Source organism: Camelina sativa, chromosome 20 (genome assembly GCF_000633955.1).
Source record: "Camelina sativa cultivar DH55 chromosome 20, Cs, whole genome shotgun sequence".
NCBI lineage: Eukaryota > Viridiplantae > Streptophyta > Magnoliopsida > Brassicales > Brassicaceae > Camelina > Camelina sativa.
In genome coordinates this window covers 17,578,960-17,596,431 of record NC_025704.1, presented here as the reverse complement: position 1 = coordinate 17,596,431, position 17,472 = coordinate 17,578,960, and the positions used below count along the sequence as shown (strand labels likewise).

Below are 17,472 nucleotides of genomic sequence, written 5' to 3'. Positions count from 1 at the left end.
AAAACTTGGTAACAAAGCCAAGTATTAATTATTCTTGGAACTAAAAGACAATAAAGATAGATAGTTGAATGAAGACCCAACTCTTGGTGCATGTTTCCTTCTTCCAAAGTGACTTTTGGTGCATGTATCTCTTATTTTCGTCACTCTTCTTTGACCACAAAATAAAGTGATTATTTTGGGCTTTCTTGGGCTTGTAATAGGCTCAAAGTGGGCTGGACTTGATAGATATCATCTCCAATAGAAATTCCCATGTTCTCTTTGCTCCAAATATCTTCAAATATCAAATGAACAGCTCCAGCAAGCTGTTTGGTCCTTGCCTTTGTCATTGGTCCAACTGGTACAAGCATAGCATCCTCAGGAACAAGCTCAGCTTCCACTTGATCATCCTCATTGCTTCCCATTATCATATCACATAGCCACTGGGTTTTATATTATTGGGTTTGGATATATAAATTCAACCCATTATAATAAATGGGTCGGGTTGAACCCGCCCACAAAAGTCTCGAACCCATGTGGGTATTGGTCGGGTCGGGTCGGGTTACCCATTTTGACACCCCTACTCATAAACAGAACAAAAATAATTTTTGTTTCTAAATTTAGCATACTATATCTAAACTTCCAAAAATAGTACCATGTTTTAAAATTAATCTTTAAAATAAAATCTAAACTATAAATATTAAACTCTATCTCTCAAAATTATAGACTAAGAAGAGATTATTATTATTATTATTATTATTTTTGACAACAGCTTATAAGATTGACTCAAACAAGCCAATGCGAAGGTAAAAATAGATTATTGGTTATATAATTTTAATAGATTTGTAAATCCAAACAAAAATCATATGTTCTTGTATTGATTTTAAAATACTTATCAAAATTATGTGTTATTGGTTCTATAATTTATAAATACTTGTTAAAATCCCATGTTATTCATTTCATGATTTTGTTTTTAGATTTTTCAGAATCCACATTATGTTTTAAATAGATTTGCATGGATTTGAAAGTGAAAAATAGAAAATCCAGGAATAAAAAATGTTATTTGAAAATCTATGTACTTTGATTTTCGTAATTTAGAATTTAATATGGAGTTACAAATCATTTATCCAATAGCAGCCCCTAAATATAAGATAGAGAACTCAAACCTAAAAATATTCTAAAAAAATAATTTAAAATATTATAATTATAGTAAATAATTATGTTTTTTTGGAAATTTGTGAAACATGTGCTATAAAATTGTTCATAAAACTTGTTTTAGTACTATTTAAAAAAGTTTCTCATTATATCCATTATATTATAATTCAAATAGCCTAGAAGACATTACGATTTCGATATAGCTTTAGTTGAAGATGAGATTTCGATTAATTACAATTAGAATTCAAATAAAATTCAAAGTTCCGCAATAATTCTTATGTAAGATATTTAATTAATAGAAAATATTATGTAAAACAAATCAGGGTGTGAATCTATAAGTGGAATGCTCTGTCAAACTAGTGCCAGGATAAGAACTTGCCCTTTCAAGCGAAACACAGGCAACAACATAATCGTGTATATGCATTATTACAGAACATACAAGTCAACGTATATTATATATTATATACAATGCCTTTTAACAAAAAAAAACGTATATTATATACATGTATTATAATCCTATAATAAATTCATTTCATTGACACTTGGAACTCAAGTTGGTGCCACGTAAACAGTAATATTGTTATTTATGGAAAGTCAGCTTTATAAGTTATCTAATCTTCACCTTCAAGAAAAGGCTTTTTTCAAATATTCAATAAGATCTACGATCCGATTAACATAATAAGTTTCTATTTCTTAGTTTGGAATAGTCTGCGACTTTGGTGAGAATCTGATCAGGTTATATGGGTCATTGCTTTTCGTTGCCGTCTTCATCATCGGAGATTCATGAGGAGAATGAGCACGGTGATGGTAATGCAGTGGTGTGTTATGGAGAAGATCAGTTTGGTTTAGATCATGACCTTCCGGTTCATCGTCTTGGTTCGGTTTGCTCTATACAAGGAACCAAAGGACTGAACCAAGATCATGCTGTTCTTAACCTGGTATACCACCTTGATTTTTTTGTTAGTTGCTTGTTTATATATTCTTTCTTTTTTCTACAAATTATTAACTAAGTTTTGGGGTAGATGGTGAACCAATTTTTGTTTTCTTAAATTATATAGGACAGTCAAAAAACATGTGTTGTTTCTTTGATTCTTTCATCTTTAGTAGAAATATCTTATTTTGAATGAGATATTCGTTTGGGGTTATGGGCTGTCATACCATTGAGAGGTTGCATTTCATAAACAGTTAGCAAGATCTATGATCCGGCCAAACTTATTCAAATGTTAATCTCTACTTTTGTGTTACATGTGATTTATATTTAGAATAAAAGCTTCCATTTCATATAAACCTAAAAGTTAACATTTTTGTTCCTTCCGGTTCACAATAACTTTGACATTTTTTTACACAGATTAGAAAAATATATTTAACGTCGCATTATTCTGTTTTCAAGCTAGGTGTAACTTAACGTTAAACATATTTTTGGGTAAAATAATTTGTTGGCATAGTGCAACATTAGTAGACATTTATGTGCTTATTGAGTATAACGAAATGTGCATTTTAGTAGAAATTGTTCAATGGCGTAGGGATATGGAACAAGAGATACAGAGCTATGTGGAGTGTTTGATGGGCACGGTAAAAATGGGCACATGGTTAGCAAAATGGTGAGGAACAGATTGCCATCGGTTCTGTTAACACTAAAGAAAGAGCTAAACCAAGAATCTAATGTTTGTGACGAAGGTCATAAATGGGAAAAAGCTTGTTTTACAGCTTTCAGACTCATTGATAGAGAGCTTAATCTCCAAGTCTTTGATTGCTCTTTCAGTGGCTCCACTGGTGTTGTTGCCATAACTCAGGTGCATTTATTTCTCTGTCTTTCCGTAACATTAAAGGCTTTGAATCGTTAATTATTGTGGCCGACAGACTAGACTATAGTGGTCCTTGGTACGCATACCAATATGGACCAAACCACGAACAAATTATTATGTTTTTTTTTCTACTGCCACCATTCAAAACCTAAATATTTTACTACCCGGAGCTTCTTATTGGATTGATTTAGGGAGATGATCTCGTGATAGCAAACCTTGGTGATTCGAGGGCAGTGTTGGGGACAATGACCGAAGACGGTGAGATAAGGGCAGTGCAGTTAACATCGGACCTAACACCTGATGTCCCTAGTAATGTTTTGTTTTACTTTCTTCTTGGCAAAAGAAATATTGTATCATTTAAGGGATGATGTTGATACTTATTTAGCAAGTTCTAGCGTTTCAGGTGAAGCAGAGAGGATCAGGATGTGCAAAGGTCGTGTTTTCGCAATGAAAACAGAACCGTGCAGCCAAAGGGTGTGGTTACCAAAACAAGACATACCAGGATTAGCCATGTCAAGAGCTTTTGGAGATTTCAGGCTCAAAGACCACGGAGTTATTGCCGTTCCAGAGGTTTTTCAACACCGAATAACTTCTAAAGACCAGTTCCTTGTACTCGCTACAGACGGGGTGGGGTAGCACAAATGATTCAAATATTGATTCTTTTTTCCAGTTCAAAAAGTTGAATGAAACTCCTTGGTATTTAAAATTTGTCATTGCAGGTTTGGGATATGCTTAGCAATGATGAAGTTGTATCACTAATATGGAGTTCCGGAAAAAAGCAAGTTGCGGCCGCTAAATCGGTGGCAGAGGCGGCTGAAGCTACTTGGAAGAAGAAGCTTAAATCGACGAAGATTGATGACATTACTGTAATATGTCTTTTCTTACAGAACAAGGAACAAGTAAGTTGGACCATGCACACTTGAATCATATTTGTAAGATACTACGCAGTCTACGCTATGATGTTCGAAGCATACTTGTCGCACATCCTGCCGAACCAAGCGCAAATGTTAGAAAAATCCAATGTAAATTTTTAGTTATGGTTGTTAACTACATGTGTTAATTGTCAAGTTCACAAATTTTAACTCGGAACCGAGTGAAAATAGTTTGATATTTAAAAATTTAAGTGACGAACATTCAGTATATTTCGCATTTTGTAAAAAGTAAGTATTCAAATGGCATTTTTTTTTCTTCCCAAAACAATAATGGCTTTAACATTAGGAACGTACGGCACAGACAACACACAAGTCAATGTAATATCTGGTTCAAATAGGCTCTATCTATGTCTGTATTTCTAAGCACTTTTATAGAAAACAACTCTATGTTTTTAATATTTGAATATAAAAGCATGATAAAGCACCTCCAATATTTTTTAGTAACGATAAGAAAATGTAAAAAGCCAGTTGATTGATTTTTTAATTATTCTTTTGGATAGAGAGTCTCTAATTTCATGTGATAAAGTATCGACCGGCCGAAATCAATAAGAGATATGCTGTGACCGGAAGCGGTTACGCTCGTGAATGAATGGCCTACTGATAGGCAAATTAATCCCTAGAGCTACTCTCTCAAACAAGAGATTACTGCAGTACTTAGGGGTCGAATCCACATAGACATCAAACACAATAGATTATAGAGTTTTGTAAATTACGCTAAACAAATTAAATTGAATTAAAATAAAAGCAATTCAAATATTTAAATGAAAGTGTTGTAAATTCAGAAAATCAAAAGAGTTAAGTCTAAAGAATTTTTCAGGAAATTATGAAATATTAAATCAGATAAATAATTAAGGTTCAAGCAATAAAGATCAGATCTAGAACTTTAAACTTTTGGTAAAATAATCAGTTCTCACTGCAATTATATTCTAAATTTAAAACCAGAAAATCCAAATCTCTTTATAAAATTCCAAGTTAAAAATCAGCTTTAAGAACAGGTTTAGATAAGTTCACAGAATTATTAATTCAAATCTCTTTGTAGGAAATAATTCTGCTCATCAATGGTTTAATCAGGAAAACAATTATATTCTCATATTAATTTATTTCCCTAAGATAACAATGCTAGGTGATCAATCAAGAATTATTGTGAAAAACAACCAAGGATGAAGATCATAAAAGATTAAGAACCCTAAAAATCTCAGATCTAATAAATCATAAAAACCCTATGAAAAACCCTAAACCTAACAAGCAAATTACTCAAACATGTTAAATAAAGCACAAATCATAATTCTGAATAACATGCAATAGATATTGAAAAGTAAAAGAGGGAGTTCAAGAAATCTTCTCTCTACAAAGAATTCATATCTATCTCTCCCAAAAGCTCTCAATATTCTTTCTCTCAAAAACTGCTAGAAGATAACTTAAAGGTTTCTAAAACCCAAAAACAATATACAGTAAAACCTCTATAAATTAATAAAGTCGGGACCATGAAATTTTATTAATTTATAGATGTTTTAATTTATCGATAAATTAATAATTATTAATTTATATAGAGACTTTCCTAATTTGGTAAAAATATATTAAAAACATGATTTAATCTTTATAACTAATATTTTATAAAATCAATTACAATGAAAATAACAATTACCATGCTTTGAAGATAGCATTCAAAGATTTTTATATAGTAAAAATTTTAAAAATAAACTCTAATAAAAATTAATGAATTAAAGATGAACTCTAATAAAAATTAATGAGTAGATATATACATATATTTAGATAATTTTACATAATTATTAATTTATATTATTGATGGGACCATATATTTACAAAGGAGTTTCAAAAAAAATATTATTTTATTATATTATCGAATAGTATCCAAAATTACACTAGTCCCAACTTAGGACCGAAGAAATTTCTTAATTTATAGAGGTTATTAATTTACCGAGTATTAATTTATAGAGGTTCTACTGTATATACATCCTAAAACACGTCCAGGGGCTTATGTTGCAATTATAGAAGACTTCGGGCAAATTTGTAAAACTTTCAATTTCTTGTTCTCTCGTCGGGTAAACATGAGTGTCGATCGATGTCCTTTTAGGTGGTGTCGATCGATGCTCTGACTCTGATCTGACTCCAACTTGATTTCCTTCGGTAAAATGCTCCAAAATGATCCAAATTGTTCCATATTGCTCCATCCGTGCCAAAATCCTAGATAACCTGTAAAGACTCAAAAATAACCTAGAAACAAATCAAAAGACTCAAAAAGCACACTTATATCATGGTTAAAAATCGTAAAAACCATGATATATCACCTACGATTAATGTAATTAGTACTATTATTGTCTTAACAAAGGCGTTGTTACTCATTGCCGACTTGATCATATATTTATATTTCTAAGTTTTTTTCAATAACGTTATGCCGTCAATTCTAACTCCAAGTCAGACTTAAGAGTTAAGAGACTTTGGACATATATAAACTAATACGAATCTTGATGCATGCAGTTTTGGTTTTGTGCGAACGTTGAATAAATACAATTAATGGTATTCCGGTAAGGAACACATGTTCTATAGAGATAACGATAGACGATAGTAATCAACAATTCACAACTGAATAAAAGAATGCAACAGTTTCCTTAATGAAATGGTCGATTGAAGAGAGCAAGGCAGTCTGAAAAGTAGAAACAAAACTACAAATATAAACCAAAATGTGTTAATGTTAAGCTAGAGTAAAGTAAACCCACGGGATTCATGTCACGTAAACCTCTCAACATGTCATGTGCTAAGACAAGGTAATGTATACGTAACTCTTCTTTACAGAGGCTATATAAACCCTATATTGGCACAAGGCTTCCATGCAACACAAAACATAACAAACTACAAATTAACCATGAAGTTTCATTGGTTCGCCTTAGCTTTCTTATTAGCTGTGGCGACTTGTAAAGGCCAGGAAGATTATACTTGCGAAGAGAACGAGCCATTCCATTGTAACCAAACTAGTCGTTTCAATGGTAAAAGTTTCGGCGAAGATTTCATCTTCGGTGTAGCCTCCTCTGCTTACCAAGTATGTAACAAATCACACATTATGTTGACGTCTTGAAAGAGCATTAAAAAACATAAAAAATAATCCAACGTTGCATGGTTGTTTCTCTTCATTTCAGATCGAAGGTGGTAGAGGTCGTGGACTTAACATTTGGGATGGATTCACTCACCGATACCCAGGTTTGTTATTTGAATGGTCTCAAACTACTATAGCTTATATAGCTATATATACGAGAAGAATGTTGTCCATATGCATGTTTATATATATTCATAGTGGTTCATTATTACGCTATCAGAGAAAGCAGGAGCCGATTTGAAGAATGGAGACACTACTTGTGACGCATATACATATTGGCAGGTTAGTTCCTCATTATATATGCTTGCTAATGAATTATCTATATTAACTATACATGTGTGGATTGACATGGGATTGTATACATATAAACTGCAGAAAGATATAGACGTGATGGGCGAACTCAATGCTACTGGCTACAGATTCTCCTTCGCGTGGTCAAGAATCCTTCCACGTATGTATACATTATTGATCCATGTATATATATATATATATATAATATATAATATTCGGTTTTAGTTGTTTGGAAGAGTAAATATATGATATATATGAGCAGAAGGAAAGAGGAGTAGAGGTGTGAACCAAAATGGTATTGACTACTACAACGGTCTTATAGACGGCCTCATAGCAAGGAATATAACGCCGTTCGTTACCCTCTTTCACTGGGACCTTCCTCAAACACTACAAGATGAGTATGAAGGTTTCTTGAACAGAACGATCATGTATGTCATTTATGCTACGCTGCTTATTAAGAATGACGAAAGCATATAACGATATGATCGTACATTAATGAAATCTAACTATAACACGTGCAGAGATGATTTCAAAGATTACGCGGATCTATGTTTCGAAAAATTTGGTGATAGGGTAAAGCACTGGATAACAATCAACCAGCTTTACACAGTACCTACGCGAGGATATGCAATTGGAACAGATGCACCTGGTCGATGTTCTCTTACGCATGATATAAGATGTTACGGCGGAAACTCGTCAACCGAACCCTATATCGTTGCACATAACCAGCTTCTTGCTCATGCCACGGTCGTGGATCTTTACAGGACAAAATATAAGGTGAGCTAGGTCTCCATTTAATTTGTAGAAGGTGTAGTCTAACGTAACATGCATGTGATTCTAATTATATTATCATTGTGTATATATTTGCGTAACCACAGGACCAAGGAGGGATGATTGGACCTGTGATGATAACTAGAGGGTTTCTTCCGTTTGATGACACTCCAGAGAGCAAAGAGGCAACTTATCGGTCTAAAGAATTTTTCCATGGATGGTATACATATCCACGAATGAAATTGTTTATACAATATTGTATATTAGTATATATAAAAAGTATTGAAAAGTATGCATGTATATCAGGTTCATGGAGCCGCTAACAAAGGGTAAATACCCAGACATCATGAGGAAACTTGTGGGTGAACGGCTTCCAGAGTTCACCGAGACAGAAGCCAAACTTGTAAAGGGTTCATATGATTTTCTTGGTCTCAACTATTACGTCACTCAGTATGCCCAAAACGATGACACAGTAGTTCCTTGGGCCAACCACACTGCTATGATGGACCCAAAAGCAATTCTCACATGTACCAATCTATTCCCACACTTAGTTACAACATTTCTACATTTTTTCAGTTACAACATTTTGTGACTATCAATTATATGTACTTTGCAGATGAAAATGCAAAGGGTGAGCCCATTGGTCCAATGGTATGCATGCATGGTCCACCCCTATTCATTCTTTTTTAATGGAAAATAATACCCATGTGCACTTTTCTGATTTTTTTAATATATATTCGCTTTCTCAGTTCAGTAAAGGAGCCTATTACTACCCAAAAGGCATTTACGACGTAATGGAGTATTACAAAAACAAATATGGTGACCCTTTAATATATATCACCGAGAACGGTTAGTTCTACTCTATTACACATTTATACAAGTTAAATGTATTTCAGAGTTGGTCCAGGAAATTTACATGAAGATTGTGTACTTGTACATATTAGGAATTAGTAGCCCCGGTGATCAACCCCTTGAAGAGGCTATGGCCGATTACAAGAGGATTGATTATCTATGCAGTCATCTTTGTTTTCTCCGTAAGGTCATTAAGTGAGTGGATACTACTCTTCTTCCATTTTTCTTTACATATGATCAGTCGTACGCCTTTAATAATTAATGGTTGTTCTTGTTTCTAGGGAGAAGGGTGTCAACGTGAGAGGATACTTTGCTTGGTCTCTTGGGGATAATTACGAATTCTGCAATGGCTTTACCGTCAGATTTGGACTCAGTTACGTTGACTTCAACAATGTCACCGCTGATAGAGACCTCAAAGCATCTGGCAAATGGTTCCAGCAGTTCATTAGCTCCAATGACCCTGCCGACCAAGATCTCCTCCGCTCTAGCCTCTCCTTCAAGAACCGTGATCGGAAGAGGCTCGCAGATGCATGATAGATTTCTAACCACTTTATGCTCATCAAAATCATCTTCGTGTCTCTTCTTTCTACTTGCTCCATAGATAAAGGAGCTTCTTGTATTTGAATAAAAGATGATTAATGTCAATAAAGACTTTTGCTTACGACATTATATTATGTTGGAAGGGAAAGAACCCAGCAAACCCAATCTGCACAAAATTGAATGAACCCGACAAAACCAATCTGCACAACATCACCCAGTCCTCGTTTTTGTACTGTACCGAATAAAACACCTAATAAAAGATGATTAATATCCATAATTACTTTTTTCTTACGACATCATATTGTGTTGGAAGGGAAAGAACACAACAATACCAATCTGCACAAAATTGAATGAACCCGAGAAAACCAATATGCACAAAATTGAATGAACCGAACAAGGTTTTGTGGTTTTGTGGAAAAAGGTGGGAGGCTGCAATTTAAATAAGAAGAAAACAAGGGTTGGTGTTTGGTGGTTTATTGTTTGGGTATATTAGAACCCAACCAAACTGATTTTATTAGAGTACCCACTAGGTATCTGGTGATTAAAATAATACTACGTTCAGTTTCAAATTAATTTGAAGAAACTTATAATGAGTATTCTTACTCACTTGTGCATGATAGCATGCTATTTTTAGGCTTACATTAGCATAAGCTATATAATGTATATAAAGAAACAATACTGTACAGTTTACAATTAATGAGAAACAGAATAAATTCTTCACTTTACTCTTTCAGCTCAATCCCAAGTTTGTTACAACCTGATATGGTATCATTCAATTTCTTTTGGATTGAATGATATGGTATCAGAGCTACTCTGATCATGAGTGGTTCTCGGATTGATCTTGTTCTCATTCAATTTCTTATGGATTTTGTTAGTTTTTGTTGCATTGTCTTCTTCGCAACGATTCGTCTTGTGTTTGCGTCTCTTTTGATCTGATTTTTTCCTTTTCTTTGACCTAATCGAGCTTGATTCTTGTTATTCTCTTCTTCGACTCGATTTCTTTGGTTAATCTTCGATTCTTCATTCCCGAGTACGTCTCATACAGCTTCCGCGATTCTGAATGGTATTGATGAGCGTGTGATTTTTCACTTCAAAATCTTTTACCTTAAAAAGACCACACGGCGGCAGCAAGTGCATAGCTAATCGGTAGTAGTATTTATGGATTGATCCCACAGAGAGAGAGTTGTTGTTTAGAGAATCCGTCGGAAGAGATGTAAGGCTAGGACTCAATAAAAATAGGGTTTTGGTTGTCATGGTCGTAAGTAAGCAAAAACGTAAATAAAAGCAAATAAAATAAATAAGAAAAGCATTGGGCATCAAGGAAAATCGCAGGGGATCGATGATCTATCTATCTAGGAAAGTTTAGGGTTAGTTTGTTTATCTAAGACTCGGACTATGAAACACAAAAGAACCATTAACTTATAGGTCACAAGCTAACCGTCTAAGATCCCTATACTTTGTTACTCAACTGTCGCAGGCAACGACGCATAGATCAAAGCATTTAAAACAAGTTTGATTCTAATCCATGAAGTTCCATAGGTAAGTGGTATGTGCTTCCTATGACACGACATACATCTAAGCTAGGTCAAGCACATATGCAAGTTTTTGGCGACACACACACACTTTAGATCATAGTTAGTTCATGAGGCTAACTTAAAGCATTAAGCAAAAACTTAGAATTAAAGTATAGAATAAACAGAAAATAAATCTAACCAACCCTAAAAATTGCCACATAAACTAAGATCATCTCCCCCATTTGATTATCCCTTTAAACCCAACTAGANTTTTGGTTGTCATGGTCGTAAGTAAGCAAAAACGTAAATAAAAGCAAATAAAATAAATAAGAAAAGCATTGGGCATCAAGGAAAATCGCAGGGGATCGATGATCTATCTATCTAGGAAAGTTTAGGGTTAGTTTGTTTATCTAAGACTCGGACTATGAAACACAAAAGAACCATTAACTTATAGGTCACAAGCTAACCGTCTAAGATCCCTATACTTTGTTACTCAACTGTCGCAGGCAACGACGCATAGATCAAAGCATTTAAAACAAGTTTGATTCTAATCCATGAAGTTCCATAGGTAAGTGGTATGTGCTTCCTATGACACGACATACATCTAAGCTAGGTCAAGCACATATGCAAGTTTTTGGCGACACACACACACTTTAGATCATAGTTAGTTCATGAGGCTAACTTAAAGCATTAAGCAAAAACTTAGAATTAAAGTATAGAATAAACAGAAAATAAATCTAACCAACCCTAAAAATTGCCACATAAACTAAGATCATCTCCCCCATTTGATTATCCCTTTAAACCCAACTAGAAAACTACTCTAGCATGTTTAAGGGAATCATCAAAGCAAGGTTTAAACAATTCATAAACATAAAAAAAATAAATAAAGAAAAGGGTTTTAGATATTACTTCAATGATTGTCAAAGAAAGTGTAGGATCTTCTTCTTTTGGAAACAAAGAACAAAGCAAATAAATCTTAGCATCAAAATTTTAGCACCAAAATTTTTTCAAGACTAAATCTTAGCACCAAAATTTTTTCTTAAATTTCTTCTGCTTTAAGTCCATTAGCAAAGTTGCACAAGTTATACAAACGATTATTTTTTTTTTTGAATATAGTTTAACATTAAATTCAAAAAAAAAAAAAGAACAAAGCAAATAGAAAACTAAACAGTTTGGTGGATCTTCAAAGCTTCAAGGAGAGGGACGAGAAAGAGCTTCTGGTCGTCGGCTGCCCCTCTGATCGTGTCTATTGGCTGCTCCAATGATTGCACACTCTAAACCCTAGAGCTTAGATGAATATTTATAGGGTTTTGAAGTCTTAGGATTTTGTAAGGGTAAAAACGTCTTTTCTTGTTATGTGCAGGACAATGGGCAGATGAAGAAGGTTCTGGACCGTCGTGATTCCTCTGGACCGGGCCGCCGTGATGGTTGCTAATCGGGCCGTCATTAAAGTCCACTTGGTTTCAAACTTATATTTTCGTCAGTTTATAACACATTTCGGTAAATCGGGCATATCTTCCGGATAGCTAAATGGATTGACTTGATTCCACTTAGAGGAGAAAGATAACTCTTCCAGATTTCCATAGACACCAAGCTCCTCAAAATGTGAGTTCTGGAAGTTCTTCAAAAGTAGCCCGTACTGTAAAGCTCTGAATCTGTCCTGAAACATGTTTTCCTTGTCTTTTGGTCCTTTTTGTTATAAAACCTGTAAAACCTTCTTGAAACCTAAAATACTTGATAATAGACATTAAAAGCTTGAAATCATACTAAAATCTTCCTAAATGCATACTAAAACTATAGCTAAAATGGGTAAAATAATGATGTTATCATGTATGACGGTGACTCCGATGATGAATTCGTCTTCGTCCACTGATCTTTATGAAAATCCATTTTATCTGCATAGTACCGATCATGCTGGTCTTCATTTAGTCACAGATCAACTTAATACTGGAGCTGAGTTCCATTCTTGGCGAAGATCTGTTCGCATGGCGTTGAATGTGCGTAACAAACTCGGCTTCATTGATGGTACTATTTCTCAGCCTTCTTTTGATCATCCTTCATATGGTTCTTGGTCACGCTGTAATGACATGGTTAATGGGATCCGTTTCTAAGAAAATTGGGCTGAGTTTATTGAATATGTCTACTGCTGCTGATATTTGGAAGAGTATTTTATCTCGGGTTAAGCAGGATGATGCACTGCGTGTTTTTGAGATTGAACAACGCTTAGGTACAATACAACATGGTTCAATGGATGTTAGTGGCTGCTTTACTAAGTTAGCCACATTATGGGAGGAATATACCAACTATATAGAGCTTCCTGTTTGTACTTGTGGGCATTGTGAATGTAATGCATCAGTTCTTTGGGAGAGATTACTACAAAGGAGTAGAGTTAAAAAAAATTTGATGGGTCTTAATGACGGTTTTGATCAAACTAGGAGGCATATATTGATGCTCAAACCTATTCCGAGTATTGAGGAAGTATTCAACATGGTTCAACAAGGTTCAACAAGATGAAAGACAGCTAAATGTCAAACCAATTGTAAAGACTGAGAATGTGATTTTCCAGACGACTGGGTCTTTTGATGGAGCAATGTATGAGTCTAATGAGTTTGCTGGTTCATACAATACTTATAGACCTCGGGGAAGCAGGCCATTGTGCACTCACTGTGGTCAGATGGGGCATACTGTGCAGAAGTGTTACCGTCTACATGGTTATCCTCCTGGATATAAACACTATAATAGCAACAATGGTGGCAATACTGCTGGTAATAGTTTTGGTTATAGGCCTGCTAATTCTTTTGCTCCTCGAGGTCAGACTTTCACAGCTCCACGATCTACTTTTAGACCATCTGAGAATAATGTGCAACAACGGACTGTTGCTAATGTGTTTACTGGAGCACCTTCTTCTGAAAATCTCCCATATTATCCTCCTCCATCGGTTTCTCCAATAAATCTGGATGTTACTAAATTTTCCCATTCTCAAGTCCATGGTCTTATCCATGAATTGAATCAGATGTCCACTCAAGTAGCTGCTTCAGAGCCTGGCTCCAACTTCTCAGACTACCAGTTCAATTTCTGAAAAAGGTGTCATGGCTGTTAATTCGACTTATGGTAATGTTTTCACAATTTCTACTAACTTGAGATATTAAAACCATTCTCTCACTTTTCATCATCATTGTCTTTAATCACTACAAACTGCATTGCCTAGTGGTTCTTGGATAATTGATAGTGGGGCAACAAGTCATGTATGTTGTGATTTGTCTAGGTTTAAAGAAGTACATGTCATATATGGCATTACAGTTACATTGCCGAATGGTATCAAACTGCTCAATTATCATTCTAGAAACATACATTTGTCTGCATCATTGATTCTTTATGATGTTTTACATGTTCCTGATTTCCATTTTAATCCGATTAGTGTGAGTAGTTTGCTTAGTCATAATCAATATTCAGCTCACTTCTATCCTACATTTTTTCTTCTTCAGGGGTTTTCTCAGGACTTGATGATTGGTAGGGGACATCTCATGCATCATCTTTACATTCTTGATTTACAATCCCTATCATCACTCGAAGTTCCTGAGTCTTCCTCTTCTGAGTTCTTTTGTGGATCCTTGTCATCTGATGCGACTCTCTGGCATCATCGCCTTGGACATCCGTCAAGTTCCAAGTTACATGTTCTTTCGGAAGCTTTGTCTATACCAAAATTGAAAGTGTCTCATGATAGTCATTGTCATGTATGTCCTCTTGCTAAACAGACACGTTTGTCTTTATCTTTTTACAATCATATGTACTCCCATCCATTTGATCTTGTCCATTTAGATAAATGGGGACCTTTTTCCACATAGTCTGTAGAAGGTTATAGGTATTTCCACACTTTAGTCGATGATTGTACTCGAGTTACATGGATATACTTCTTAAGAAATAAAAATGATGTTTCGACTGTTTTTTCAAATTATATAAAACATTTTTTTAACTCAATATAAGGCAAAAATAAAGGCTATTCATAGTGACAATGCTCCAGAACTTTCGTTTGATGAATTGATTAAAGCAAATGGCATGATTCATTATTTTTCATGTGCATACACGCCCCAACAAAACTCGGTAGCCGAACGAAAATATCAACATGTTTTAAATGTTGCTAGAGCTTTGTTGTTTCAGTCCAACGTTCCTCTTGTTTACTGGAGTGATTGTGTGAGTACTGTTGTTTTCTTAATCAATAGAACACCTTCTCCATTATTAGACAATCAATCCCCTTATGAAAAGATGATGAACAAAAAACCTGATTACTCTTTACTTAGAACTTTTGGTTGCTTGTGCTATGCTAGTACTTTACAAATAGATAGACATAAATTCACTCCTAGAGCTACACCTTCTATCTTTTTAGGATATCCACCAGGATATAATGGATACAAGGTACTTGATTTAGATACTAATTGTGTTTCGATCACTAGGAATGTCATTTTCCATGAAACTGTTTTTCCACATAAGACTGATACTTCGGTTATTTCTGATTTCTTTTCAAATATTATATTATCTGTTCCATTACTTGATCCTTCTCCTTTTCATGATCATTCGTTTCCTCTATCATCATCTAGTACAATGCATTCTCCTTATACTATACCTGAACATGATTCACATACTACTACACCTGTCATCCCTGGTCATCATTCATCATCGACTTATTCATCACTATCATCACCATCTCATTCATCATCTCATACTGATACTAGGCATAGTGTTCCTGTAGTGCCTGCTAGGACATTATCTTCTTTACCTCTAAGGCGTCCACAATGTTAGACTAGAGCCCCTAGTTACTTATCTGAGAACCACTACACACTTGCACAAATTTATCCATCTTTACCTTTCAATAATACCACACCTTATCCTCTCTCTTCTGTCTTGTCCTATGATAAGCTCTCCACCCATTTTTGTGCCAATCTTCTTGCATATTCTCAAGAAACAGAACCGAAAACGTTTAAACAAGCCATGGCTTCTGAAAAATGGACTGGTGCTGTGAATGATGAGCTTACGGCTATGAAGCAGACTCATACTTGGGATGTTGTTTCTCTTCCCCTAGTAAGAATGAGGCTGGTTGCAAGTGGGTTTTCTCTATTAAGTACCATTCTGATGGTTCTGTAGAGCAATATAAGGCTCGCTTGGTTGCTAAAGGTTACACACAGGTCAAAGGCGTTGACTATATCGAAACTTTTTCTCCACTCGTTAAATTGACCATTGTGAAACTGATGTTGGGATTAGCAGCTAGAGAATGATATGAACTATCACAAATGAATGTCTCAAATGCTTTTCTACACAATGATTTGGAAGAGAAGATTTACATGAGTCTTTCCCAAGGTTACACTCCAGGTACTGATGTGTCTGTATTTTATAGGATTTAACCATAGTTTTTACACTTCTTTTGAGTCTTTTCTTAAGTCCAAATATGCTTTTAGAGTCTTTTTGGTCTTTTGTGAGTCTTTACAGGTTCTAGGTCACTTTGGAAGGAAACTGAGTGTTTTGGGGATGAAAACAAGCATCTGGAGCTAAATTTGGTTGAAGACCGGTTGGACTAGCAAGCAGATGGAGCAAACGCAGAAAAGCATCCGAGATCGCCTGATCCGCATTTGAGATCGACCAGTCCCAAACCCGAAGCAACTTTTCCTTTTATGTTTTAAACCGACTTTTAGGGTTTTATTTTACTATTTAAGCACGAGGCTCGACCTCTAAAAAGGCAAGTTTTATTCTACGCAGCCTTTGAGCACTTGTAAGTTTTGGGAGAAGATCTCTTATCCTTTCTAACCCTTTGGAGAAGAATTTTGAACCCTTTTATTTCTCTTTGCAATTCGATTATGATTTCTTCATCTTTGATTTGCTGTTCTTTTACTTCCATGTCTGAGTAGTTTTACTATTGGGTTTCGGGTTTCAAAGGGGGTTTTATGATTATCTGAACTAAGGTTGTTAGATTTGGGATAGATCTATTTATTCTTCATCTATTGTTGCTCTTAATGCTTAAGCTAGATTGATCACCTAGATTAAGATCTTAGGTTTAATTCATCGTGGCACCGAAGGTGTTGTTGAGTTACTTGAAAGGAACATAGGTGAGCAAGGTGGACCTTAGCCAACGGAAGTTGAAGTTGAGGCACCTTGTGAACAAATCAAACTTGAACTTTAATGCTTGCTTGTTTATCTAGATTCAAACAGAAGTTTAGGATCTAGTTATTTCTTTGCAAAGTTAGCTAATACTGCGGAAGTAGGTTAGCTTTATAATGGTGATTTGAGTTCAAGAACGCTTCTTAATGCATTCCAATCTATCATCTAAATTTGTGATTGTAAACCCCTAACTAATTCCCTGCACCCAATAACTTTCCTTGATTTCAAAACTCTTATTTATTTTCTGTTTTTAACCAGTTACTTGAAGCACAATCTTTCTCATTGCCTTAGCTATATTTGATCTATACAATTTCATAGTGCATCGCTTGGTCTCTGTGGATTCGACCCTAAAGTGCTACGACGACACCACTAGATCG

General features: G+C 34.9%; 2 protein-coding genes across 2 annotated transcripts; both read left to right on the top strand.

Moving 5' to 3' along the window:
• Positions 1,684-4,114, top strand: LOC104771082 (probable protein phosphatase 2C 72). Its single transcript, XM_010495557.2, has 5 exons — positions 1,684-2,069; positions 2,655-2,924; positions 3,128-3,245; positions 3,340-3,563; positions 3,656-4,114. Exons 1-5 carry the CDS (start codon positions 1,872-1,874, stop codon positions 3,857-3,859), a joined length of 1,014 nt encoding a protein of 337 aa, XP_010493859.1. The 5' UTR covers positions 1,684-1,871; the 3' UTR covers positions 3,860-4,114.
• Positions 6,712-9,563, top strand: LOC104771081 (myrosinase 1). Its single transcript, XM_010495556.2, has 12 exons — positions 6,712-6,926; positions 7,024-7,084; positions 7,201-7,262; positions 7,356-7,431; positions 7,534-7,699; positions 7,793-8,048; positions 8,150-8,262; positions 8,349-8,569; positions 8,659-8,693; positions 8,792-8,891; positions 8,987-9,089; positions 9,176-9,563. The coding sequence occupies exons 1-12, from the start codon at positions 6,753-6,755 to the stop codon at positions 9,426-9,428; spliced, it is 1,620 nt and encodes a 539-aa protein (XP_010493858.1). The 5' UTR covers positions 6,712-6,752; the 3' UTR covers positions 9,429-9,563.